Raw genomic sequence first — 27,752 nt, forward strand, 5'->3', positions numbered from 1 at the left:
AAAAACTATCATTTAGAATTTAAAGAAAGAGGAGTCTAATAAACAGTGTCATACCTGTCTTTGTGAAGGGTCCTAATAGTGACAACATCAAAAATATTGTTATTGTTCAAAATATAACATTTATATTATGGCAGACAATTTTCATTGAATTTTCTTAGCATAGTTTTAAAAGACAATCCTATCTGGATTGCCCTGTTGATGGGCAACGCTACGTTAATTGTCCAGCTTATGATTTTCCACTTCTCATGGTAACCATCACATATGAATATTCAAATGACTGTCGAATAGAGTCTAGGTATTAGCTGGCCCACTGGCATTATGTCATTATGGAAATGTTTCCCTACTTGGTAAGTGAGGGACAGTTTTAAGCTCTTAAAAAAAATATGCCAGTGGTTAGGATTTGGAATGCACTGCCTGAGGGTGGTGGTAACAGATTCAACAGTAGCTTTCCAAAGGGAACTGGATAAATACTTGAAAGAGAAAAAAATTTGCAGGGATATGGGGAAAGCGCGGCGAGTGGGACTAACTGAATTGCTGCTCGAAAGAGCCAGCACAAACTCGATGGGCTGAATGGCTTTCTTCTGTGCTGTACTATTCTATAATACTATGACTCTATAAATTTAGCTTGAACATACAGCTGGAGGAGAAGGAGAAAGGACTCACTAAGTTTCTAACTGGATTTATTTCTGCCACCAAATAACAGTGGAAATTGCTGTGCTGGATTGGCAGTCCCACCAAGCTATCCCATTATTCTATCCATAGTGCTAGCACAGGAATCCATGAAGCCATAACCTTTCAAAGAATTATGATTAATGTTCAGCATCTGTCCAGTTATCTTTCTGTTGATACTACCAGCAACAAATTACATTATGTAGCATTTTCAAGGTAAACATCCCAAGATGCTTTACAGTGGGAGGGTGCTGGGAGGAAGGAAGGAAAAAATTGAGGAATACGGGAATGGACACCAAGCTAAAGAGGGAGAGGTTAAGAGGCGTGACTGAAAGCTGAATGCCTGGCTGAAAAGATGGTTTGAGGAAATTTTTAAAGATGTGGAAATAAAACAAAAGGTAAAGAAGTACAGTAAGGGAGTTCCAGAGGGTAGGACCAAGGCAATTGAAGGCTCTGCTACCAATGATGGGGCAAAGGAGTGGGGCGGGGGGGGGGGGGGTGGTTTTCACAAAATGCAGAGGATTGAAAGTCAAGGGAGGGTTTATAAGACTGGGGGAGGTTGCAGACATGGTTAGGCAAGACCATAGAGGGATTTTATCAGAATGAATTGGGGGACTGGATGTCAATGGCGGTCAAGGACAAAGGTGACGGGTGATTGGGGCTTAGTGCAGGACAGGATGCAGGCGGTTGTGGGTTTTTTTGGACCAGTTAAGAGTTTATTGAGGGTGGAGGATGGGAGGCTGGTGAAAAGGGCATTAGAGAAATCGAGTCTAGTGGTAACTAAAACAGGCTAAAGATTTCAGTGGCACAGGGTCTAAGTTAAGGCAGGAGGTTGGCAATATTGTGGAGGTTGGAATAAGGATTCTTGGTAATGAACAGGATGTGAGGTTTGAAGTTAAACTTAGAGTCAAACAGGAGGTCAAGGATTTGCACAGTCCGATTCAGTCTCAGTAAGTCGTCGGGGAGGAGGATGGTGTCAGAGCCAAGGCAACGGAGTTCGTAGCAGGAGCTAAAAATAATGTCTTTGGTCTTTCTCGTATTCAGAGATGTTCATGGGGTTGAGAGAACTGGTGGAGCGGTAGAGCTGGGTGGAAACTGACCCCATGCCCCTGAACTCATAAACCTCTTATCAGCATTCACTGAAAAATCTGTCAGCAGAAACGAGTCTGTAGTTAAGAGAGCTGAGTAGGCGTCAGCAGAAATAGCCATTAATCCCAGGTATTCAGTTGAAAGGCAAGGTTGGAATCTTGGTTCTAATCTCATCCTTTCAACTTTGTGTTAATTGTACGTCCTCACACTTATGTACCACCTTTCTCTGACAATGTCATCAGCATTCTCAGTTTAAATTAAAATATTGAAAAAAAAACACATTTAGAAAAAAAGTTAGTTAATCAATTCACTTTTCCCCTCTGATTTTCTTCCGTTATCTAGAGGTGGTGACTCGGCTTGGGTTACAGTTACACAGCTAGTACAGGCTGTAGTACTCCACTACCTTGCCTGAAGATCCAAAAGGTTTGTGAACACAGGGGCATGGGGGTCAGCTTCCATATGTATGCTGATAACATGTGTGAATGGAGACAGTTGGTGCTGGCAGGCTATTTGATCATGGGGCCACCTTAGTCAAGTCCAGTCCTATCCTCACATGGTATCCACTCGTGCACAGTTTCAGCATGGAGTCATTGGACAGCTGACCCTGACCAATCTTCCCGACTAATCCAGGAGTGCTAATGCCTACTATAGTAGTTATGTTGTTCTATCGTTGCAATTGGCAAACTAAGCACAGACAAGATTCAAACCTGAGCCCTTTCTGTTTTTATCTGTTCCAGTACCAGACTACATAGTGCATTTATCCACTGAGACATTATGAGAAGCCTAATAATTAATCACTTGCATAATAGGTTTGATCTTTAAAAGGAATACTGGTGAGGTTTACTCTTTAAATGTCATTTAAGCAACTTCCTTCAAATCTCGACAATCCCTTATCACATGGTTCCATAGCTAGCATGTCACAGCTAATGTACATAGTAAACAGAAAGAGAAAGGACAAGGCAGCTTACCTAGCTCATTCAACAACAAGGCTGTGAAGAGAACAAATGTATAAAAGAAAAGTAAGACAAAAAAGGAACTTAAAGATGGAACAGTGGAAGGGTTACAAAAAGAAAGACAAATGTTGTAACTACAACTTCAATCACCTATAGTATTGGTGTGACATGTGAACTGACTGTTTCAGCTATGTGGGGCAGTGTGGTAAATTCCGGTTAATTTAGTACAGGGAACAAATGTGCAGATACTTAGCAATGGATAACTCTCCCATGGACCAACTTCCTTGACTTCTAAAAAAGTCAAAATAAAAGCCACTATGAACTAGATTTGAGTAACCATTACACAGAACTATAAAACCTTCCTTTGCATTCTTTTTAAAATGATCAACTCTTTGATTACTCCTTTAACTGAAAATGGAACTAAATTTTCAAGAATACTTCCTGTGATCATATTAATTTAATTTTTTTATCTGTATTTGTGCTCCACAGAGAAAAACTAACTTCAATAGAAGTAACTAAATGTACTATGCATAAAAATATAAAACTTGACTTTCAGAATCTGTACAGCATCAAAGACAGTCCAACATTCATCATGGGAAAAAACAACACAGAAAAAACACCCAACAGTCTGGTATGGCAAAGGCTTTAGATAGTAAAGTAAGAGGAGAAAGTCAGTGTGAGAGTAGGACACAAACAGAGAAGAAAACAATTCTCAAAATGTCTTTTGTTACTCTCACACCTTTCATTCCTCTTCTGATCCATACAGGTTCACCAAGTGCAATGAAGAAACTGTCTTGTTTTTCATACTCCCCACGGTCAACTATATTAATGGTAATGGTTTTCCTGTAAGAACATAAGACAAAGGCAAACAATGGATTGGAGTTGTCCATCACAGTCACACATGCTTAAGTAAACTAAGTGATGGTTAGTGAGATGTTATGAAGGGAGGGAGCCTGCACCACATTCAGATAATATTAATATGTAATAGGGTATAAACTTATTACTGCTGCTATAGACATTTTAGCTCAATGAGTTAATCTGATATTTAGAACACTTAAAAAAAATTTTTTTATCTGCCTTATTAGTTCTTAACATAACGAGCGAGCTTTTGAACATGTACCGACTTTGGAAGTCTTTTCTGGTAACTATTTTTAACCTCTGGATAGCAAAATGCAGTGTACCATTTGAAAGGCTGGATGTGCATATGTGAAGCTATCATCAAAAGAGCCACGTCTGCATGCTGTATCCAATTTTTTTTGGATAAATTGGTTTTGAAAAGTTTTTACCCTATTACACATATCTAAATGTGTGCATCATGTCCTGAGCACCTGATAGTGCCAAGCATCCCTGAGTGACATTCAGGCATGGCATTAAGGCCTTAGCTCGGAGCAGGTACCCCACCTTTCTTCTCACTCATCTCCACCAAGCGTGGCTCCCCAATCTCAATGAAGAAGTTCTTGTTTTTTTCATACTCCTCATCATCAATTACTTTGATTTCTATTGTCTTGCTGAAATAGAGAAAAGAGTTGGGAAAAAAGCAAGAATTAAGAACAGAGAGAGAACAGGAGACAGTTGACGTATCTTATTTCAAAAGTTTGATTTTTTTTTAGTTCCTCATGCTTTTAAGGTATTTTTTCAAATATACATCTGGAGAATCAAACTGTTGCTATTTTCTGAACTACAAAGTGAAGGGCACAATAGTAGATTTCACCTCATGAACAGTGATACAAACTACCCCAAAATCCTATATACAAAGTGCACATTAAATAAAACTTGGGCTGTAACAAACCTGGACTTTTAGCATTTTGGAGCTTTGATGTATTTGACATAAAGTGAGAATTAGAAAAGAAGAATCAGGGCTACATTAACAGGAACTAGGTTAGGAAATGACAATCAGGACCCACACCAAAGCAATTGGGTTCACAAATAACAATTGGTGACTGGAGAACAGGAACTGGGTTAAGAGTTGTCAATTTGGTTTGAAAACAGTATTTAGGGCAATGGAAAAGAGGCCTTGGGCTAGGAAAGGGTGGTGAACCAGGACAACAGGATCTGGGCAGTTGAAAAGTTGCAACTGGGACTATGATCATTGAAGCCAAGTTAACCAAAGATTTGATCCAGTCTTAGGTAAAACTGTTCATGAAAATGCCGTGAAGCAGTGAGTTTCAAAACTTGTGTTATGTTATGTCCTCAGCCAACTGTATTTTATGCCATTTTTTCTGAAATAAACAGAAGCCAAGTATCAAAAACCTTTCCAGTTTTAGCACCACTTCTTATTCTAGTTACACATGTACAGGATTATTTGATTTCAAGCTCCAATTGAATAATGCTATTGATAAATAACTAATCAGTTTAATAACGGTTATTTTAATATTTAAAAATATAAATGTTATCTAAAACATAACATTTTCCTTACAAGTCAGATAGGCATGCAATGATCATGGAGACCAACATGGACAGGGTCGTCTCGGTAGAGTTCCAGCCCTCAAAGCTGATGATCTTAGCATTGATTTCCAGACCACATGTGTAGTATAAAGTATAATGCCTCTGTGTGTTGATGGACTTAAGTTTTTTTGTACTACAGCATATTTACTTATTTCATCTTTTTCCATTGTTATATTAAATATTGATTATGACAATTTGCTGCAAGTAAACATTTTTGTTAACTCATACAGCTAAAATACAAACCTGACATTTATCACATAATAAAATGATAAAATCTTTTAACAATCCCAGCTACCTAAAATATCAACATAAACATTGATCTAATTTGCAGATTTGTAACCAAATAATTTACAATATATAGACTTCAAATGCAAACTTGCCAGTAAATGCTTATTAATTTTGAAATCATATTATAATATAGAAGTTAACAGTAATCTACTGCTGTAACAAAACACACATAATACTACTGTTTCAGTCATGTGATGCCATATAGTTCAGGTCTTAAACCACTGTTACCTTCCACATATGTCACAATGCGTTTACCACCCTCAGAGCAATTGCCAAATAAAAGTAGGAAAGGCCTACAAGAAGTTAGCTAAAGATGCACTGTATCTCGTAAATAAGGCAAAATATCTTTAGCAAGTAATCACAACCTCAAAGTTATGCTCATGAGAAACGTCAAGAACGAGAACAGACTGTGTGACTCGCTAAAACACATTCATCTAGTATCCTAACTCTACCAGACTAACATCCAAATTCATGTTGAATGCCCCGAAAGGTTTTATACCCATTACCCTGCTTGATACTTTGTGTGAAGAATTTAAATGAATCTAGAATTTAAAAAAGCTGGTACCAGTAACAGTGAGCATGAAGTTGTCGGATTGTCGTAAAACTCAACTGGTTCACTAATGTCCTTTAGGGAAGGAAACCTAGTCTGGCCTATATGCGACTCCAGTCCACACCAAGGTGGTTGACTCATAACTGTCATTTGAAATGGCCTAGAAAGCCACTCAGTTGTAGCAAACCGCTACAGAAAATAATAATAAAAAAACCGGATGGACGCCGGCTGCGACCTAGGCATTGGCAACAATAAAGGCCCACCCAGCCCACACGATCCTGCAAAGCCCTCCTCACTAACAACTGGGGCCTGGTGCCAAAGTTGGGAGAGCTGTCCCATAGACTAGTCAAGCAGCAACCTGACATAGTCATACTCACAGAAACATACCTCAAACATCCAATCCCTCCACTACTGGCACACCGTGGCTGCAGTGTGTACTACCTATAGGATGCACTGCAGCAAGTCACCAAGGCTCTTTGACAGCACCTCCCAAACCCGTGACTTCCACCACTTAGAAGGACAAGGGCAGCAAGTGCATGGGAACACCAACAACTCCAGGTTCCTCGCCAAGTCACACACCATCCTGACTTGGACATATATCGGCATTCTTTCATCGTCGCTGGGTCAAAATCCTGTAACTTCCTACCTAACAGCATTGTGGGAGTAACTTTATCACACGGACTGCAGCGGTTAAAGAAGAAAGCTTATCACTACCTTCTCAAGGTAACTAGAATGGGCAATAAATGCTGGCTGGCCTTGCAGCAATGCCCACATCCTGAGAATTAATTAAAAAATATATAATATAATTCATAATATTAAATTCATAATTAATTACATGTAATTTAATGAATAAAACATTAAAATAATTATATATTAAATGTAAAATAATGTACAATAGATCAAAAGTATATTTAATATATAGAATGTATAATAAGTGAAAACCATCTTTAATAAACTGTTAATTAAAAAAGGGATGAAAATGAGGAGCTTTAATGACTTTCTGGCAGTAGGTATGGGGAAGCCCACAGTATGAAACTATGAAAGATGTTGTGATTGAACTACATGGTCCACCTGGAAAACCTGAAAAGAAATTAAATGTAATCGGGGGATTAAGGAGATAGCTCCATCTGTCAAATATGTACACTTACTAAATGATGAAGTACATGAGCGGTGATTTGTGTTCAAGTGAGAAGGACTGTGCCTGATGGACTCTTGCACCGACCACTCTAACACTGTAAGCATTCTGTGTTGAATGGATTTCCCTATGGCTCACTTGAAAAGGTGCGAGGAAGTACTGGGTGCCCAGCAGGGAGATGTAAAGGTATTGCAGGGCCGATTTTAAAAGATTCTCTTAGGAAGTGCCAGGAACAACATGGGGAAAAGCGATGGGAGCTGGAGGGCCGATTTCAAACAGTGTTGTGTGGGAGTGCAGGGAGGCCTAACAAGGAACCAAAGGCAAAGACAGAGGGGTCGATTTTGTGGAACCTGTCGGGAAGGCGGCGGGACTTCCCTTTTCGGGTTTCTGACCCGCCTACTTCGACGTCCGGCCAATCCACGCGATTTTCCCTTCATTGACCTTGTTGAGCCCGCCCAGCGGGCTCAGCAGGCCAATTAAGGGCCACCTGTCAACAGGTGACATCACAGGCTGAAATTTAATCTGTCAAGATTTCTTGACAGATGAAATATCAGTGTCTCACAGCTGTTTGAAGCTGTGAAACACTGAGGCCTAGAAATTCAGTTTGGGCCCGCCAGCTCGCTTGCGCCCAGAAGTTACTGCTGCGCGCGGAGCCACTTGCGCCCGCCGGAAATTCAGTTTCAGCGCCCCAAGTCGAAGCCGGCCGCTATTCAAGAGTGTGGCCGCCCCCCGCTTGGGGCGCTGAAACTGAATTTCGGCGCGCTAGGTGCCGCAGCGCCACCCGCTGCGGAGCGGCAGGCTGTGGTACTGCAGGCCTTCCTCCCTCTCTTAAGGGGGAGGTGCCTGCAACAGCGAGATCGCCGCTCGCTAGTGCCGGCAAATGAGCCCGGCACCACGGAGAAGTGCCGGGCTCCCGGAAAACAGCCGGCAATGCCGCGGGGGGGGGGGGGGTGGTGGAGGAGGCTGGGGAAGGAGGTGCGGGCAGGCGGCCGCCGAAAAAGCGGCCGGCCGCACCTCCGCCTTAACTCGCCCCACTAAGGCTGCAGGACGGCCCCGTTTTCAGATCGCTGTTTGCGGCCACTGCGGAAGAGGCGGCCGCAACTAAATATGGCGGTCGGGCCGGTAGCGGGGCACTGCGCACACCGATGACGTCATCGGTGGCGGCGCAGCGCTACTGGCTAACGCCGCCATTACCGCAGCGCTGAATATCGGTGCAATCTCAGCAAGTGGCGCAAAAGCCCTCTTTGGGTGAAAACTGGGCGCAAAGCCTACGGAATTTCTAGCCCTGACAGTCTGATTTCTAAGATGAGTCCTTCTGCGCAGACTCATTTAGAAATCTCAGCAGCACTAAAAGCTGAAGGCCGTCACTTTTGACAGATCGCAGCCGTTCAGCTTTCAGTTCTGGCTGAGTGATGCGCTCCGGACGCCTGCAGGAAGAAAGGCTGTGAAGGTAAGTACAGGTAACTAAAAGTTCTTTACACACTTTAGACACACCAAACACACTTACCTTTACATTCATGCACCCATCACTCACCTGAGCACCAACATCGCGACCCCTCCAACTCCTTCAACCCGATGGCCCGCCTCGCTAACCTGGCGTGGTTTGGAGCCGTCGGGAAACCCACACGAAACCCCTCAAAATGGGGATTAGGCTAAAAACTGCCTGTTAACTACCTGTTAACAGGCAGTTAATTGGCACTAATCCCTTCCCGCCTGGTTTCGGCGGGTCCGTGCGGGGCGGGTACCCGCCGCCCCTGAAACTTACGTGGGGCGGGGTTTTGGGCGGGACCCCCAAAGTTGGGATTTCCCCCCCACACGCCTGAAACCCCGCCTGACGGCTCCCCGAAAATCTAGCCCAGAGAGTAGTGATGGGGCAGAATGGATGAAAGGTCACCAACAGGATAGAAATCAGGGGGGGGGGGGCGGTGGTTGGTCATAGACACACACAAAATCTCTGTGGGTGAATCTGGTTTTCGGCAGTTGCACAAAATAGGTGATCATGAATTAGCAACCCATTCTGCACCCCACCCGATTTTCTTTTACATGCTGAGGGAGCATCCAGCAGGAAAAGGGTATGAGCTGGCATTGACAGTACTGCTGTCTCTTAGGGCAAAGCCGTATCTGCTTTGTTCATATGACTACAGATTTGATACATATAGTAAAGGCCCATGCAGCCATGCATCAATACCAATGGTGTTGGTATCTTCAGGGCCACTTGCTGACAAAAAGGTAGTGGGCCCCCACCATCCCTAAAGGCAAGCAATGACACCCATCCATCACTTCCACAGGAGAAAGAGTTAAAAGGAACACATTGTTAAGAAATAGAAAGATACACATTTACACACTAAGGGAAACCATGAAGGTAACAGATCTGCACCATCTTCTGGGCTGGTAAAAGTTGGGATGACTGTATTGTAATGTGTCTTGACATTATTTTGGTGTGACGCAGATTAAGGTAGTTGGGGAGAAATGTTGTATTCATGGGTTTGATAGAGTACTGGAACAAGTGGAGGAGCTGCTTTATTTTACAAAGGTATTGCAGATGTGTGGAAATGATGTTTCAAGCACTTCTGCCACTGGATGCTGCTGCCTCTCTCCTGCCTGCATAATGGCAAGGTCTCTTTGCAGGATGAAATTACGTAAGACAGCAGACAACAATCATTTTGGACACTTTAGCCTCGTAAGCTCCTCCGATCATGCCCTTACTTCTCCAGAAGCAGTACATAGAGAGTAATGGCCACTGGGGCACTTATAGGTTCCACTTAGATAGCTGAAGGACTTATAATTGAGCTCTAAGACCCACAGATGACAGACAAGGAAGGGTGTGATTGGAACCCAAGGACGCCATGAAATATACAACGAAATTGCTGGCTCAACATGCGGCCACTTTATGTAAGTAGCAAGCAGACTCCCCTTTAGAACTATCAACTGAACATACAATATGGGGACTGTTCTCCAGCAGTTGTTCCGGTGCTGAGACCACATTACGAAGCAAGAACCTCTAACATTTGTTTGGAGCCTAAATGCGATGAGTAGACCCTCAGTACCACAGGCACTTGCCCATGTCTTATACCACATTCTGTATAATGAGTGCAGGCCTCAGCACCAAATTATATGGATGACCTGCACCTGATACACAACACTGCATTATTATTCCTCGCACTTGTAAATTGGGTGAGGCTCCTAGAGTATAAGAGTAAACAGGTCTGCAGAGCACAGAGCAGACTGCACAGAGCGGGATTAAAAGCGAGTGTACTTAAACAGAGTGTTTTATTTGGGAATTTGGAAAGAGTGGGAATTCGGAGAAGAGGGAGAAGGAGTTGCTGCTTTTTGCCTACACTACTTGTAGTGCTTTGTGTTATAGGTAGATATTTAATCTCACTACCCTTAACTTAATCTAGATCAAGTAAGTAGTCAAGAAACTACAATGTAAACTAAGTTACCTATTTACAAATGTAATTAAATTTAATTAAATAAAACAAGGTCAAAAAGGGATGGCAGTGCAGGTGGTGTGCCGCAACTGCAGCATGTGGGAGTTTGTGGAGAGCATTGTGATCCCGGACAACTACGTTTGCAGTAAGTGCCTGCATCTTGAGAACTTCAGCTCAGAGTTTTTGAGCTGGAGTCTGAGCTGCAGATATTGTGGGGCATCAGGGATGGGGAGAGTTACCTGGACACTTTGATCCAGGAGACAGTCACACCCCTTAGGTTAGGTAGTGGTACAGGTCTGGTTAGTAGTCAGGGACAGGAGGGTGTGACTGCAACTCAGGCAAGTAAGGGAACCCCAGGTGCAGTGCTGGAGGAGCCTCAGCCTTTGCCCTTGTCCAACAGGTATGAGGTTCTTGCTGCCTGTGTGGATGAGGGAAAAGCCTGCAGGATGGATGAGCAAGCTGACCATGGCACCATGGTGCAGGAGGCCATTCAAGTGGGGGGAGTGAAAGGGAATGTAGTTGTGGTAGGGGGCAGTATAGCCAGGGGGACAGATACTGTTCTCTGCAGCCGTAACCGAGAGTTCCGAAGGCTCTGTTGCCTGCCCGGTGCCAGGGTTAAAGACATCTCCTCATGGCTGGAGGAGAACTTGGAGTGGGAGGGGGAGGATCCAGTTGTCGTGGTCCACGTAGGAACCAACGACATAGGTAGAACTAGGAATGAGGTTCTGCTGAGGGAGTTTAATTAAAAAGCAGAACCACAAAGGTAATAATCTCTGGCAAATCGAATAACTAGGGCAGTAGACAGGCCTTGAAACTAATGAGGGTGGGGGGGAGCGGATTCAGGAAAGAGTAAATTTAAAAGCAGCAAGAGAAATGTCAAGGCTCCAGAGCAGAGTAGAGTTTTGGGTCAAAAATAAGCAGCATGGGCCAGAGAGAGTAACAAAGGTAATAGGACATCAGTGACAAAGGTGACATCAGGGAAAAATAGAAATAAGTCAAAGCTGAAGGCACTATATCTGAATGTGTGAAGCATTTGCAACAAAACAGATGAATTAATAGCGCAGATAGAAATTAACAGGTTTGATCTAATAGCCATAACAGAGACGTGGTTACAATGTGGCCAAGGTTGGGAACTAAATATTCCAGGATACTTCACTTTTAGAAGAGACAGGCAAAATTGGAAAAGGGGGCAGGGTAGCCCTGATAATAAAGGATGGGATAAAGACAGTAGAGAGAAATGATCTTTGCTCCGAAAATCAAGAAGTGGAATCAGTTTAGATGGAGCTAAGAAACAGCAAGGGGCAGAAAACATTGGTGGAAGTAGTTTATAGGCCCCCAAACAGTAGTTGTAATGTAGGGCAGAGTATAAATCAGGGAATTAGAGGTGCATGTAACAAGGATAATACAGTAATCATGGGGGACTTTAATCTACATATAGACTGGGCAAACCAAATTTGCAATAATAGTGTGGAGGATGAATTCATGAAATGTATGCAAGATAGTTTTGTAGATCAGTACGTTGAGGAACCAACTAGGGAGCAGGCTATTTTAGATCTAGTATTGTGCAATGAGAAAGGGTTAATTAATAACCTTGTAGTAAAGGGGCCTTTAGGGAAGAGTGACCATAATATGATAGAATTTTATTTTGAAAGTGATTTATTTAAATTCAAAACTAGGGTCTTAAATCTAAACAAAGCAAACTACGTAGGTATGAGGGGCGAGTTGGCTAAGGTAGATTCGGGAACGACATTAAAAGGTATGACGGTAGACAAGCAATGGCTAGCATTTAAAGAATTAATATTAAAGAGGAAAAAGAGTAGGAGAGCAATTGTGATAGTGGATTCTATCGAAAGGGGAACAGATAGACGTTTCTGTGGCTGCAGACGTCACTCCAGGATGGTATGTTGCCTCATTGGTGCCAGGGTCAAGGATGTCACTGAACGGCTGCAGGGCATTCTGAAGGGGGAGGGCGAACAGTCAGAGGTAGTGGTTCACATTGGTACCAACGACATGGGTAGAAAGAGGGATGAGGTCCTGCAACAAGAATTTAGGGAGCTAGGTAGCAGATTAAAAAGCAGGACCTCAAAAGTTGTAATCTCTGGATTACTCCCAGTGCCACGTGCTAGTGAGTATAGGAATAGGAGGGTAGAGCAGATGAATGCGCGGCCAAAGAGTTGGTGCAGGAGGGAGGGCTTTAGTTTCCTGGATCACTAGGTCTGCTTCTGGGGAAGGTGGGACCTGTACAAGCCGGACGGGTTGCAGCTGAACCGGAATGGGACCAACATCCTTGCGGGGAGGTTTGCTAGTACTGTTGGGGGGTGTTTAAACTAACTTGGCAGGGGAATGGGATACAGAGTGGAGCTATAGTAGGGGGTGATGCACAGCCAAATATAGAGGAAAAAACAAGTCAGCCTGGAAGGCAGAGCAAATATGTAACGGCACAAGGGAGTATGGCAAGGCTGGATGGCATTAATTTTAATGCAAGGAGTCTTGCGAGTAAGGCAGATGAACTGAAGGTGTTGATGAACACATGGGAGTGTGATATTGTTGCAATCACAGAGACATGGTTGAGGGAGGGGCAGGACTGGCAGCTCAATATTCCGGGGTATAGAATCTTCAGGCGAGACAGAGGGGGGTGTAAGAGGGGTGTCGCAATATTAATCAAGGAGTCAATTACTGCTGTAAGGAGAGATGATATCTTAGCAGGTTCCTCTAATGCGGCCATATGGGTAAAACTTAAAAACAAAAAGGGGGCAAGCACTTTTCTGGGAGTGTACTATAGGCCCCCAAACAGTCAGGGGGAGACAGAGGAACAGATATGTAGGCAAATCTCAGAGAAGTGTAGAAATAATAGGGTAATAATAGTAGGGGATTTCAACTTCCCCAATATTAACTGGGATAGTCAAGAGTGTGAAAGGCTTAGAGGGTGCGGAATTCTTAAAGTGCATCCAGGAGAGCTTTTTGAGCAAGCATGTAGAAAGTCCTACAAGAGAGGGGGTGGTACTTGACCTAATTCTAGGGAATGTAGCCGGGCAAGTGGTAGAAGTGTCAGTAGGAGAGCATTTTGGTGACAGTGACCATAATTCGGTGAGATTTAAGGTAGTTATGGAAAAGGACAAAGATGGACTGGAAATAAAGGTTCTAAATTGGGGGTAGGCTGATTTTAATATTATAAGGCAGGATCTGGCCAAAGTGGACTGGGATCAGCTACTTGTAGGAAAATCCACATCAGAGCAGTGGGAGTCTTTCAGAAAGGAAATTGAGAGAGTACAACGCCAACATGTTCCCGTAAAGGTCAAGGGTGGGACCAACAAGCCCAGGGAACCCTGGATGTCAAGGGATATGCAAGAATGGATTAGGAAAAAAAGAGGCTTTTGGCAGATACAAAGGGCTAAAAACAGTGGAAGCCCTAGAGGAGTATAGAAAGTGCTTAAAAAAGAAATTAGGAGAGCGAAGAGGGGGTATGAAAAAACACTGGCGGGCAAAATAAAGGACAATCCCAAGGTGTTTTATAAGTATATTAAGGGCAAGAGGATAACCAGGGAAAGAGTAGGGCCCATTAGGGACCAAAGTGGCAATCTGTGTGTAGAGCCAGAAGATGTAGGTGTGGTTTTAAATGAATATTTTGCATCTGTGTTCACGATGGAGAAGGAGGATGTAGGCATAGAAATCAGGCAGGGGGATTGTGATATACTTGAACAAATTAGTATTGAGAGGGAGGAGGTACTAGCGGTTTTAGCGGGCTTAAAAGTGGATAAATCCCCAGGCCCAGACGAGATGTATCCCAGGCTGCTGTGTGAGGCAAGGGAGGAGATTGCAGGGGCTCTGACACAAATTTTCAGAACCTCTCTGGCCACAGGGGAGGTGCTAGAGGACTGGAGAACAGCTAACGTAGTACAATTATTCAAGAAGGGTAGTAGGGATAAACCAGGGAATTACAGGCCAGTGAGCCTAACATCAGTGGTAAGGAAATTATTGGAAAAAATTCTGAGGGAGAGGCAAGGATTAATCAAGGCTAGTCAGCATGGCTTTGTCAGGGGGAGATCATGTCTGACCAATTTGATTGAATCTTTCAAGGGGGTGACTAGGTGTGTGGGTGAGGGTAGTGCAGTTGATGTGGTCTACATGGACTTCAGTAAGGCTTTTGACAAAGTCCCGCATGGGAGACTGGTCAAGAAGGTAAGAGCCCATGGGATCCTGGGCATTTTGGCACATTGGATCCAAAATTGGCTTAGTGGCAGGAGGCAGAGTGTGATGGTCGAAGGTTGTTTTTGTGACTGGAAGTCTGTGTCCAGCGATGTACCGCAGGGATCAGTGCTGGGTTCTTTGCTGTTTGTAGTGTACATTAATGATTTAGATATGAATGTAGGAGGTATGATCAGTAAGTTCGCAGATGACACGAAAATTGGTAGAGTGGTAAATAGCGAGGAGGGAAGCCTCAGGCTACAGGACAATATAGATGGGTTGGTTAGATGGGCAGAACAGTGGCAAATGGAATTTAACCCTGAAAAGTGTGAGGTGATGCATTTTGGGAGGACTACCACGGCAAGGGACTACACAATGAATGGTAGGACCCTAGGAAGGACAGAGGATCCTTGGTGTGCATGTACATAGATCCCTGAAGGCAGCAGGACAGGTAGCTAAGGTGGTTAAAAAGGCATATGGGATACTTGCCTTCATTAGCCGAGGCATAGAATATAAGAGCAGGGAGATTATGATGGAGCTGTACAAAACGCTAGTTAGGCCACAGCTGGAATATTGTGTACAGTTCTGGTCGCCACACTATAGGAGGGATGTGATTGCATTGGAGAGGGTGCAAAGGAGATTCACCAGGATGTTACCTGGGCTGGAGCGCTTCAGCAATGAAGAGAGACTGAACAGGCTGGGGTTGTTTTCCTTAAAGCAGAGAAGGCTGAGGGGGGACCTGATTGAAGTATACAAAATTATGAGGGGCACTGATAGGATAGGTAGAAAGGAACTTTTCCCCTTAGCAGAAGGGTCAATAACCAGGGGGCATAGTTTCAAGATAAGGGGCAGGAGGTTTAGAATGGATTTGAGGAGGAACTTTTTCACCCAGAGGGTGGTTGGAATCTGGAACTCACTGCCTGAAAGGGTGGTAGAGGCAGGAACACTCACAACATTCAAAAAGCATTTAGATGAGCACTTGAAATGCCATAGCATACAAGGCAACGGACCAAGTGCTGGAAAATGGGATTAGAATACAGGGCTTGATGGCCAGCACGGACACGATGGGCCAAAGGGCCTCTTTCTCTGCTGTATAACTCTATGGGGGAAAATTCAGTCGTTTGCGCCTCCCGTTAGCGCCTTAAGAGGGCGCTAATGGGACGCAAAGCAACTAGCGCCCGGGCGTGGCGATGTTTGCGCCGCTCGCGAAATTAACGAGACATTTTGCGGCGGCGGCGCTAAACACTACCGCCATGATCTCCTGCGCCGGCAGATTGTGACGTCAGTCGAGTGCGCAACGCCCCGTTAGCGCCCCGGACCGGATATTGAGTGGCGCCCCCTGCCTTACCGCCTGCCGTTAGCAACGACAGGTTGAGGGGAGCGTTATGCTGTCAGAAAGGGACTAGGGGAGCGCTATTTAAAGGCGACCGCTTCCTGCCTTTTTTTTTTTCGGTGACATTTTTGCACCATGCATTCTGAGAGAGAGAGAGACTTCTGGAGAGATTCAATGCTGTGTGAAGGAGTTTTGAGTACTGAGCAGCACTTTGCAGGTTTATTTTGATTTGCCTTGCCTTGCTTCACCAGCGCTCTGAGGTAGCGCCTCGGTCTTTGCACCTTAAGACAGGTGTGAAGCGCCTGATTTAGCGCTCCAATCACCTCCAGGGGCGATAAAAGCCAAGTTTGCTGTCGGAGGCGATAATTAGCGCCAGGCGCTAAACTTTGCGCACGACCGATAATGGCGCCCCAAATGGGGCGATACTGAATTTTTCCCCGTGACTCTAATATGTAATTTACAACAAATATAGATTCCTTTAAGGCACAAAATCCCCACAGGAAATGTAGTCCAACCGTGGCTAACAAGAGAAGTTAAAGATAGTATTAGATCAAAGGAAGAGGCTTACAATGTTGCCAAAAAGAGTAGTAAGCCTGAGGATTGTGAGGATTTTAGAATTCAGCAAAAGAGGACCAAGAAATTGATAAAGAAAGGGAAAATAGAATATGGGAGTAAACTAGCGAGAGACATAAAAACAGACTGTAAAAGCTTCTATAGGTATGTAAAAAGGAAAAGATTAGTGAAAGTAAATGTGGGTCCCTTACAGGCTGAGACAGGAGAAATTATAATGGGGAATAAGGAAATGGCAGAGAAATTAACCAAATACTTCGGCCTAGATTTTCAGTGTGCCGTGAGGCAGGCTTTTAGGCGTGCCGGGGGCTAAAATCTTGAATTCGGGGGTCCCGACACCATCCCGCCCAAAACCCGCCTCCACGTAAGTTTCAAAGGAGGCGGGTACCCGCCCCGCACTGGGACCCGCCGAACCGAGGCGGGAAGGGATTAGTGCCAATTAGCTGCCTGTTAACAGGTAGTTAACAGACAGTTTTTAGCCTAATCCCTATTTTGAGGGGTGTCGTGTGGGATTCCCGACGGCTCCAAACCACGCCAGGTTAGAGCAGGCGGGCCGTCGGGTTGAAGGACTTGGAGGGGTCACGATGTCGGTGTTCAGGTGAGTGATGGGTGCATGAGTGCAATGTAAGTGTGTTTGGTGTGTCTAAAGTGTGTAAAGAAGTTTAAATTACCTGTACTTACCTTAACAGCCTTTCTTCCTCTAGGCGTCGGGAGTCCATCACTCAGCCGGCACTGAAAACAGAATGGCTGCGATCTGTCAAAAGTGACAGCCTGCAGCTTTCAGTGGCGGTGAGAGTTCTAACTGAGTCTGCGTAGAAGGACTCAGGTTAGAAGTCAGACTGTCACTGTTTGACAGCTTCAAACAGCTGTGAAACACTGATATTTCATCTGTCAACACGTCTTGACAGATGAAATTTCAGTCTGTGACATCACCTGTTGCCGGGTGGCCCTTAATTGGCCTGCTGAGCCTGCTGGGTGGGCTCAACAAGGTCAATCAAGGGAAAATTGCATGGATTGGCCGGACGTCGATGGAGACGGGACTAAAACCCGAAAGTTGTAGTCCCGCCTCCTTCCTGACTGCTGAATGAAAATCCAGCCATTTGTGTCTGTCTTCACGGAAGAAGACGCAAAAAACTTCCCGAAAATAGTTGAGAACCAAGGCGCTTTCAAGAATGAGGAACTGAAAGAAATTATTAGTAAAAAAAAGTACTGGCGAAATTAATGGGACTGAAAGCCGATAAATCCCCAGGACCTGATGGCCTACATCCTAGGGTTTTGAAAGAGGTGGCTATAGAGATAGTGGACGCATTGGTTGTCATTTTCCAAAATTCCATAGATTCTAGAATAGTTCCCACAGATTGGAAGGTAGCAAATGTAACCCCACTATTTAAGAAAGGAGGGAAGAGAGAAAACAGGGAACAACAGACCAGTTAACCTAACATCAGTCGTAGGGAAAATGCTAGAATCTATTATTAAGGATGTGGTAACCGGGCACTTAGAAAATAATGATAGGATTGGGCAGAGTCAACACGGATTTATGAAAGGGAAATTGTGTTTGACAAATCTGTTAGAGTTTCTGAGGTTGTAACTAACATAATAGATAAGGGGGAGCCAGTGGATGTGGTGTATTTGGATTTTCAGAAGGCATTCGATAATGTGCCACACTAGAGGTTAACAAACAAAATTAGGGCTCATGGGATTGGGGGTAATATACTAGCATGGATTAAGGATTGGTTAATGGACAGAAAACAGAGAGTAGGAATAAACAGGTCATATTCGGGTTGGCTGATTGTAACTAGTGGGGTACTGCAAGGATCAGTGCTTGGGCCTCAGCTATTCACAATCTACATCAATGATTTGGATGAGGGGACCAAATGTAATATATCCAAGTTTGCTGATGGTACAAAGCTGGATGGGAATGTAAGTTGTGAGGAGGATGCAAAGAGGCTTCAAGGGGATATAGACAGGCTAAGTGAGTGGGCAAGAACATGGCAAATGGAATATAATGTGGAGAAATGTGAAGTTATCCACTTTGGTAGGAAAAATAGAAAAGCAGAGTATTTTTTAAATGGTGAGAGATTAGGAAATGTTGGTGTTCAGAGGGACCTGGGTGTCCTTGTACACAAATCACTGAAAGTTAACATGCAGGTACAGCAAGCAATTAGGAAAGCAAATGGTATGTTAACCATTATTACAAGAGGATTTGAGTATAAGAGTAAAGACGTCTTACTGCAATTATATAGGGCCCTGGTGAGACCACACCTGGAGTATTGTGTACAGATTTGGTCTCCTTACCCAAGGAAGGATATACTTGCCATAGAGGGAGTCCAACTCTCTGGAGTTTGGAAGAATGAGAGGTGATCTCAATGAAACATACAAAATTCTTACAGGGCTTGACAGGGTAGATGCAGGGAAAATGTTTCCCCTGGCTGGGGAGTCTAGAACTAGGGGTCACAGTCTCAGAATAAGGGGTCGGTCATTTAGGACTGAGATGATGAGAAATGTCTTCACTCAGAGGGTGGTGAACCTTTGGAATTCTCTACCCCAGAGGGCAGTGGAAGCTCAGTCGTTGAGTATATTCAAGACTGAGATCGATAGTTTTGGATATTAAGGGAATCCAGGGACATGGGGATAATGCAGGAAAGTGGAGTCGAGGTAGAAGATCAACCATGATCTTATTGAATGGCGGAGCAGGCTCGATGGGCCAAATGGCCTACTCCTGCTCCTATTTGTTACTTAGGACTTTGTCTGAAATGGCAGCGGTGGGGGGGGGGGAGGGGGGGGTGCGAGGGAAGAGGGAGTCTTAAAATACACATGCAGCCAAGTTACACCTGCTAGAAGACTTTGAACAAACTTATACTTTGTGCAAAAAAGATAAAAACTACATGACATGACCTGAACATGATCAATCATGGAGTGACAAGTAAAAACAAGTTATTGCAGATATATCATTATAGTGCCTCAATTGAACAGTCTTTTTCTGACAACTACTAATAATGCTTTCTTCAAATTTCTGCTTACTTCAATAATTAAAAGGTTTTAACAAGCCTACCACAGTTTTTCAATTTTAGATTTTGTTACTATATAATACTGTAATAATGATGTTTGATAAATCCAAAGCTTATTAGCCAAGAAATGTTAGGATTGGGATGGTATTTAAAAAATAACGACTTTTTTTTTACTAATCCACTTCGTTTGTTAAGCAATAATGAAAAACTTCACAATGTATAATATATGCATTTTTCACATAAATAAATGTATACTGTAGTTGAACATTGGCATTGGACTGATTATAGTTAATGAGGTGTGCATTATATACTGGATGATTGGTGGATATTATACACTTGGGATTTTAGATTTAAATCTTAAGCTTGGGTCAAGGAGTAAATAAAGAGAAATTTGGTGCATTGGAACTCTATATGCTTACATCAGAATAATGTTTGGTTAGGACTGTCATTCTTTTGGTTGGCTGTATCGGTAGAATCACCAACTTCACAGAGACTGCCAAGCTTTGAAATATTTACACATTCATGATTGGGATTTTCCTCTGTGATCCTGCCTGAAATCTGGTGGGTCGCGGTGGAGAATGATGGAAAATGTGGGTGGTTGCCACCTCACTGCCCCAACCGGGATGTCCCTCCTCTCACAACCAACAGGACTGCCGCTGCTGCTTCTTCCGTGCCCTGCCAGGACAGTCGCTGGCCACTCCTTGCCTGCAGATGGTGGTGGGAATGCGGGCCTGGTTCCACCGAGAATTTCCCTCCTGTCCGCCCCACTTACCGCTGATTCCTGAGGCTACCATATGGAAGGCTATGGGAAATGGCTGCAATGGCCTGGATTCACCCAATGGAGGGGAAGGTCCTTGTGGCAGACTCCTTGCCCCTTTAATGCCATCCTCACCTCTTCAGGTGCTGCAGCAGCTGTCCTGATTGAGCAACACTAGCATTTCCTCTGAGGCCAATGGCACCCTTCCTTGATGTTGGGAATCTTCCTTTGAGCCCGCTGTGCATTGATAACATGCCCTGACCCAGGGAAATGGGTCAGTGTCGCGATGCAATTGGAGGGACACTTACTTTTATTGTGTACTGTAATTAGTTGCAAGTTACAACAAAATGTACCATCATTGCTTCTTTACTGGGTTCAATCTCATTTCTTCTATGGCTGTGACGACCAATTTAAATTTACCTTCTTTTTGGTTAGCCATGTGTCAGCCACACACAGAAACCCTTCACCCTGCTTAACAGTTTACAAACCAATATGGTGAGAAATCCACACAGGTGGAGTTTCCATTTGCTTGATGTAGACTGCACTCTTGCTCCTGTACGTACCCCACTTAGCCAAGTCCACAGAACTTAGCTGCAAGTTGGCAACAGCATTTTATGGCAAAATTATATACATCTATTAACAAAAGAAAACAAATTTTAAAAGTCCCCTGGAGTGTATCAAGCCCATCATTTAATATGGTTTCTCTCCCACAGCTTATAACATCTGAATCCCTCATCATAGTTGTCAACAGTTTGCTTTTCACACAGACGTCAGTTTCTGTTCACATAGGGGAAGGGGAAATAGCTGATTTGGAGCTGGTTGAAGTTGCTAGATAATGCACCATGACTCACCTCTTCCGTGCAAGGCAAAGCTAATTAAATAGTCCCAAACTAGTTGACGGGGCTTCATGGATTTGAATAACTGTCAACTAAATTCAAAAGGAAATGCCAGCCATGCGCATAACTGAACAGATAGTTTGGAGTAAACTGTGTGGCTTGGCTACTCCCTCAAGCCAAAAGCCTCAGAGTCAAATGAATCGAAGTCCTTGCAACATTTGTACTGCTGAGAACAGGATTCTGAATGCAGCAGGTTTTATACTCCTTATACATTGTGACAATTAAAGGAACCACTTCCAAAACTAGACAAAGATACATTTCCTACACTTCCTACATTACACCAGTGACTATACTTCAAAAGTACCTAATTGGCTGTAAAGCGCTTTGGAAGGTCCTGAGGTCATGACACGTGCTACATAAATGCAAGTCTTTCTCTGAAATGCTTCATTGTTGTCACAATTTCTATTAATATTAACTGCTATAGTTTGCTTATTACTACCAGCTGCCACCATATTTCCTCTTTTTACTGGTAGTGTAGGAAAATTTGGGGGTGCAGATTCCACCACCAATACTCTTGCGACTGACACAACTGGAGGCGCATGTCTGTAATGTAGGAATAGTCCCATCGGGTTTTCCTTCCCGAGATGAAAAAGCCTTCTGCCTCGAAGCACTCTCGGTGTTAAGTCCTATAAGCTTTTTGATACTCAGGGATTCTTGTAAACAAATAAAAATGTTTTTGAAAACCCAGATCAGGCTATGATTAATAAGTGGCAATGGAAATGATGAAAAAAATGTCTTTGCTTCCAGTAACCTTGAAATATTGCCTAATTGGTATGGTTTCTGAAAACCTTTTTAAGACAACAACAGACCAAAGCAAAAGCTTTTCCCCCACCATAGTGGTAATTCCTTATAAAAGAACACATCTTAAGAATGGCTTTCGAGTCTGTAGGGACTGAGACAATTGGCACCGAGATCCTATCACAATAAACACACAAAGGGTTGAAGGTTTTGGTAATAGGGATTAAAAGTTATACCAACCCCGAAAAAAGAACTAAGTGACAGGTCAAATTGCCTGAATCTTTGTTTTGGATCTTGGGGTATAAGAAAGGCTTGGTTTCATTTGATTTTGTCAGACAAGTTGAGAAGGAAGAAAGAAAGAAAATTGGACCTGAATTTGCTTGGGGTTCCACAGTATTCCTGCCATAACTAGGATCTGGTTACATGTTTAGGGATTTTCAAGGCCGCCCCTTCCAATGGCAAGGAGGTGCCGGATTTTCCAGCTGCACGGGACAGATGGGCACCGGAGATGTGAAGGTAGTGGCTCAAGAACTGCCAACCCTATGCACATTAGTTACCCGTTGTCTGTTCTGACGATGCCACCTTCCATACCAGTGCTTCCGACATGTCTTCCTTTTTCCTCAACCGAAGATTCCCCTCTACTGTGTTTGACACGGCCCTTGACTGTGTCCGTTCTATGTCCCGCACTTCTGCTCTCACCCCTTCCCCTCCCTCCCAGAACCATGATAGGGTTCCCCTTGTCCTCACCTTTCACCCCACCATCCTCCACATTCAACGGATCATCCTCCGCCATTTCCGCCACCTCCAACGTGATCCCACCACCAAACACATCTTCCCCTCACCTCCCCTTTCAGCATTCCGAAGGGACCGCTCCCTCCGCAACACCCTGGTCCACTCCTCAATCACCCCGAGCAGCCCTTCCCCTTCGCCCGGCACCTTCCCGTGCAAGCGCAGGAGATGCAACACATGCTCTTTTACCTCCTCCCTTCCCACTGTCCGGGGCCCCAAACACCCCTTCCAGGTGAAACAGCAATTTACTTGTACTTTATGCAATTTAATATACTGTATTCGCTGCTCACGATGCGGTCTCCTCTACATTGGGGAGACCAAACACAGATTGGGCGACCGCTTTGCGGAACACCTCCATTCAGTCCGTAAGGGTGACCCTGAGCTTCCGGTCGCCTGTCACTTTAATTCTCCACTTCACTCCCACTCTGATCTCTCTGTCCTCGGCCTAATACATTGTTCTAATGAAGCTCAACGTAAGCTCGAGGGACAGTACCTCATCTTTCGATTGGGCACTTTACAGCCTTCCGGACTCAATATCGAGTTCAACAATTTCAGATAATAATCCCTGCCCCCATTTTTCATGCTGTATGATTTTGCCATTCCTATTTGCAACATTTTCACAGCATGTTCTTTCAATTCCTTCCTCCCCTCCTAACCCCCCCCCCCCCCCCCCCGTCTCTGCACCTGCTTAATATCTGTTACATCTCCAGCTTTTTCCAGTTCTGATGAAGGGTCCCAGACCTGAAACGTTAACTCTGTTTCTCTCTCCACAGATGCTGCCTGGCCTGCTGAGTATTTCCAGCATTTTCTGTTGTTATTTCAGATTTCCAGCATCCGCAGTATTTTGTTATTACATTAGTTACCCTCCCAGTGATCCAACAAACCCCGGTGGGTGCAATCCTGGCATAACCGCTGTGATCAAGACCTGCGGATTTTTGGGGCCATGATGTCAGTTATAAGAAGTCAGGAGAATTTGTTGAGTTAAGAGTTGAGAGAAATTTAGCATTTGGGAAAAGTTAACTTGGCAATGTAAGTGCTGAAAGTATTAAAAAATTTAGCGTACAGAACCAAGACGACATATGTGGAACCAGAAGTGTGGTTGTGCAGGGTTCATTAACGACACATCCAGATTTCATAACCAGCATATCAGAGATGGCAAGAGGCTATATTCTAATACCAATTTCTAAAATGATAGTCATCAAAGGTGGCCATTAGACAATGAACCTGTACCGTTGCTAGTTTTTCAACTGAGGCTATCTGCTGTAATGGTAGACCTATATCTACAGTGAGGCAGAACTGGCTCACTGTAGAGGATTCAATTTTCACCTAACAATGCAAAACAAAGAAATGGTAAGTCTTTCTATTACTACTGTGGGCTTGCTGTGTTATTTGCTATGCAAACTAAACAGACTATCCATAAGGGGTAATTATATGAGTTTGTGAACAGTTGGAATATTGTGGGCATCTGCTTTTCTGATACTTGTTCCTGGTGGGCATGGCTCTCTGCCAGGAGTAGGGACCCAATAAATTACTTCATAATTCAGCTTCTAGTTTGAGGAATGCACTAAGAGATCTATGACACAGCTAACCCAAGTTCAGCTATTCTACTATAAGGTTGAGGCTGTGATACTACTTTATCAGCTTGCTTATGCAAAATTGAAAGTAGGTACAACATATATAAGCATATAGGTCAGAGTACTAAGAATGTCAGAAACAGCTATGTATACTGTACTTTGGTTATTATCCTATGTAGTATATACTTCATAGAAAAAGGATAAACAATAGTCTTGTACACTTTTTTGGACTCAACACACATTGGCTTAATTTGGTTACAGGTAGCCTTTTAAAAAGTCACCAGTTTGAAGAATAGCTAAAGGAATTTGAAGTCATTTTCAACGTCATTAATAGCCTCGGAATTTTTTTACAACACAGATTATAAACCATTAGACCGCATGCTGTACTCCATTTCTCTATTTAGTAATGTCTGCTGCTGCCCTTATAGTATAGATTACACAGAATTTACACTATTTATTTACTAACTGTGCTACTGTAATTATTTCAACTTACCAAGAAGAGGGGTGAACAGTGCAAAACTATTTCTACGGCACAAAGTGCTACATATTCAAGAAAGAGTTGGATATATTTCTTAAGGCTAAAGGGATCAAGGGATATGGGGAGAAGGCAGGGACAGGGTACTGAATTTGGATGATCAGCCATGATCTCATTGAATGGCGGAGCAGGCTCGAAGGGCCGAATGGCCTACTCCTGCTCCTATCTTCTATGTTTCTATAACTAGTACAAAAAACCTAGAAAGTAATTTAGCAATGCTATAAAAATACATTCATGTTTTGGGGTACTACCATTCCAAGGATTGTTTTTGCAAGGTGAAGCCAAGTTCTTTAACAGCTGCCTTGTTGCTAAATAATTATTAGCTCAGAACGACTGCTGCATCATGAACATTAGAGATTTCAGGTTGAGGTCCACAACAGGACTTGAGCACGTTATTTAGCTCACTAGTGCCCAACACGTAACCCCTGACTAAATGTGGTCCGATCTGTAAAACTTCTGCTGGTTCCCCTTTTCTTTGGCAAAGCCAACTTCAGCACCTTCAAACTGTTTAAAGTCTGGACCTGGTGAGCTGGAAAGGATAATCAGGGAGCAGCCTTTATCAGGTTTTAAAGTTGCTAAATATTTTCTTCTGCTGTCCATGTTTCTCATTTTAATATTTATGGTGAGCTGGCCACATGTTTTGAGTGCTGACGAGCCGCTCGCAGATGGGATGGGGTGGTGGGGGTGGAAGCAAACCGGTGGCTCCTCTAGGGTGTTGAGCCAGCATTTTCTGATTGGGCGGGGGGGGGGGGGGGGGTGGTTACGTGATCTCACAGGAGGGTCAGACATTTGGCTGGGGGTGGGGCAATTTTTCTGAGGCTAGGTAGTGCAATAGTCAAGAAAAAACCTATCTGGCCCATTCTTGGAGCGGTCCCTTTAAAGGGCACTTTACGTACTCTGCCACTAGGCAGAGTACGCGCACCGCACACTCCGCCATTGGCGCTTAAAAATTGCAGTGGGGTCCTATTGATGTCTTAGGATCCTGACTTGCATTGTATAATGTGGCCCCTGTCTGTTTCCCAGTGGGAGCCTCAGCTTCCTATCTGAAAACCTCAATAAAATTGTGTGGATGGAAAGATGACGGCAACGGGGTGGTAAGTTCTGTACTCCGATTTTGAGCGAGCCACCATGCCATTCATGCCCAAAAATGGGGGTGACAATTGGGGCTCTTATGTACATTCAAGTATGAAAATTACTGAAGGAAAATAGAAGCAGTAGGAAAGGCACACTGAGGGAATAGTACAGGCTGTGATGGTGCTTTTGAATTTGGATTTTGTTTCATTTGTGCAGCACTTCTAGTCAAGAATATTTTTCTGCCAATGACTGCATATTCCATGGGTGGCATTGGTTGCAAATTCAAATCAAAATACTTCTCAGTAAGGCCAGCTGTTGAGATGCTACAAATGAACTCAGCCCCCCTGCCAGGGATGGAAAAATCAGCCATTGCATCCCTCCTGACTGCTAGCCAATCACACCTGCTCAGAAGTGTACACTTGTGCATGTAGGGTGATGACGGGATCAGGCTTAGACGTTATACTGCCACGGTCAAATAACTTTCCAGCGTTCATCATCTGAACTCACACATGAAAAATGATGGGAACCAGAGAACTATGCAAACATACCACAGCAAGAAAGTGGCCTACAAATTGGTTGATGCAGGGCCTGTTTTACAGGCGCCTAAGTGTCCAATACGTGAGCGGGGTGCACGCGCACATTTCTCGCCAGAAGTGTAGCGCTTGCCATCTTGGTGAAGGCAGAAAAAGAGGTGTCCAGGGCCCACACCTGAAACATGCGTTAGGCACTTTACATATGTGAATAAGGGGCCTAACGCTTGTTTTAGGTCCCCTTTCCGAAATTGTTCTGCCCTGAACACGGTCAACACTGGACCGGCTCCGTTCACAGGTCTACATGCGGCCTACCCTCCCCCCCAACCCAGGCCACCTCCCCGATAGCCTCTCCCATCCCCCCACTACCAGCAATGCAGCCACCTAAAAAATCCTCTTTACCAGTGAGCTGCCTGGGGATGCCCAGCAGGTGTCCAGCAGCTTGCTGGTCTCGTGTTAGTGGGGCCCAAGGCTCAATATCGGGTGTGCAGCTGGTCTACCTGCTTTGGCGCAGCGATTGTTCCCTGCGCTCAGTTTGTGCCAGGAGCCCGTGCAAACCAATTTCTACGCCAGTGCCTTCAGGAGAGGGGATAAAACTGGGGAGACAAATGGGTACCCTTCTGGGGTCAGCAGTTAAAATAAACGCAACAGTTTACAGTACTGTGTTTGAAATATTGATACACTGCAGCCTCTGATACAAAACTCAGCCTCTGATACAACACTCAGCCTCTGATACAACACTGCAGCCTCCGATACAAAACTCAGCCTCTGATACAACACTGCAGCCTCTGATACAACACTGCAGCCTCTGATAACACTGCAGCCTCTGATACAAAACTCAGCCTCTGATACAACACTGCAGCCTCTGATACAACACTGCAGCCTCTGATACAACACTGCAGCCTCTGATACAACACTGCAGCCTCTGATAACACTGCAGCCTCTGATACAAAACTCAGCCTCTGATACAACACTGCAGCCTCTGATACAACACTGCAGCCTCTGATACAACACTGCAGCCTCGGATACAACACTCAGCCTCGGATACAACACTCAGCCTCGGATACAACACTCAATGCATGTGGCTTCCTCATTAATAAAGAGTAGATTTAATACCCTCCCTATAATTTGGTTCTGTATAGTTTTCAAAGGCAACATTCTTGAGAGTCCATTTTTTCCAGTTTGTGACTGGCCGTGATAATG

The 27,752-nt window shown here is 44.1% G+C and overlaps 1 protein-coding gene across 7 annotated transcripts in view; it reads right to left on the bottom strand.

Moving 5' to 3' along the window:
• LOC147112989 (sodium/calcium exchanger 1-like) overlaps nucleotides 1-27,752 on the bottom strand; it is a 334,193-nt gene that overhangs the window by 101,275 nt on the left and 205,166 nt on the right. For 4 of the 7 annotated variants that reach the window (XM_085997847.1, XM_085997850.1, XM_085997849.1 and 1 more), the window contains exons 3-5: nucleotides 4,113-4,219; nucleotides 2,727-2,747; nucleotides 55-72 (exon numbers count right to left, since the gene is read on the bottom strand). In XM_085997847.1, coding sequence (XP_085853973.1) covers nucleotides 55-72; nucleotides 2,727-2,747; nucleotides 4,113-4,219 — 146 coding nt within the window. Of the gene's footprint in view, nucleotides 1-54; nucleotides 73-2,726; nucleotides 2,748-3,450; nucleotides 3,555-4,112; nucleotides 4,220-27,752 lie in introns of all 7 variants that reach the window. The other 3 variants (XM_085997851.1, XM_085997853.1, XM_085997852.1) reach the window with 3 other exon arrangements.

This window comes from Somniosus microcephalus, chromosome 9 (assembly GCF_052327205.1).
Source record: "Somniosus microcephalus isolate GS21.2 chromosome 9, FLI_Smic_1.0, whole genome shotgun sequence".
NCBI classification, from domain to species: domain Eukaryota; kingdom Metazoa; phylum Chordata; class Chondrichthyes; order Squaliformes; family Somniosidae; genus Somniosus; species Somniosus microcephalus.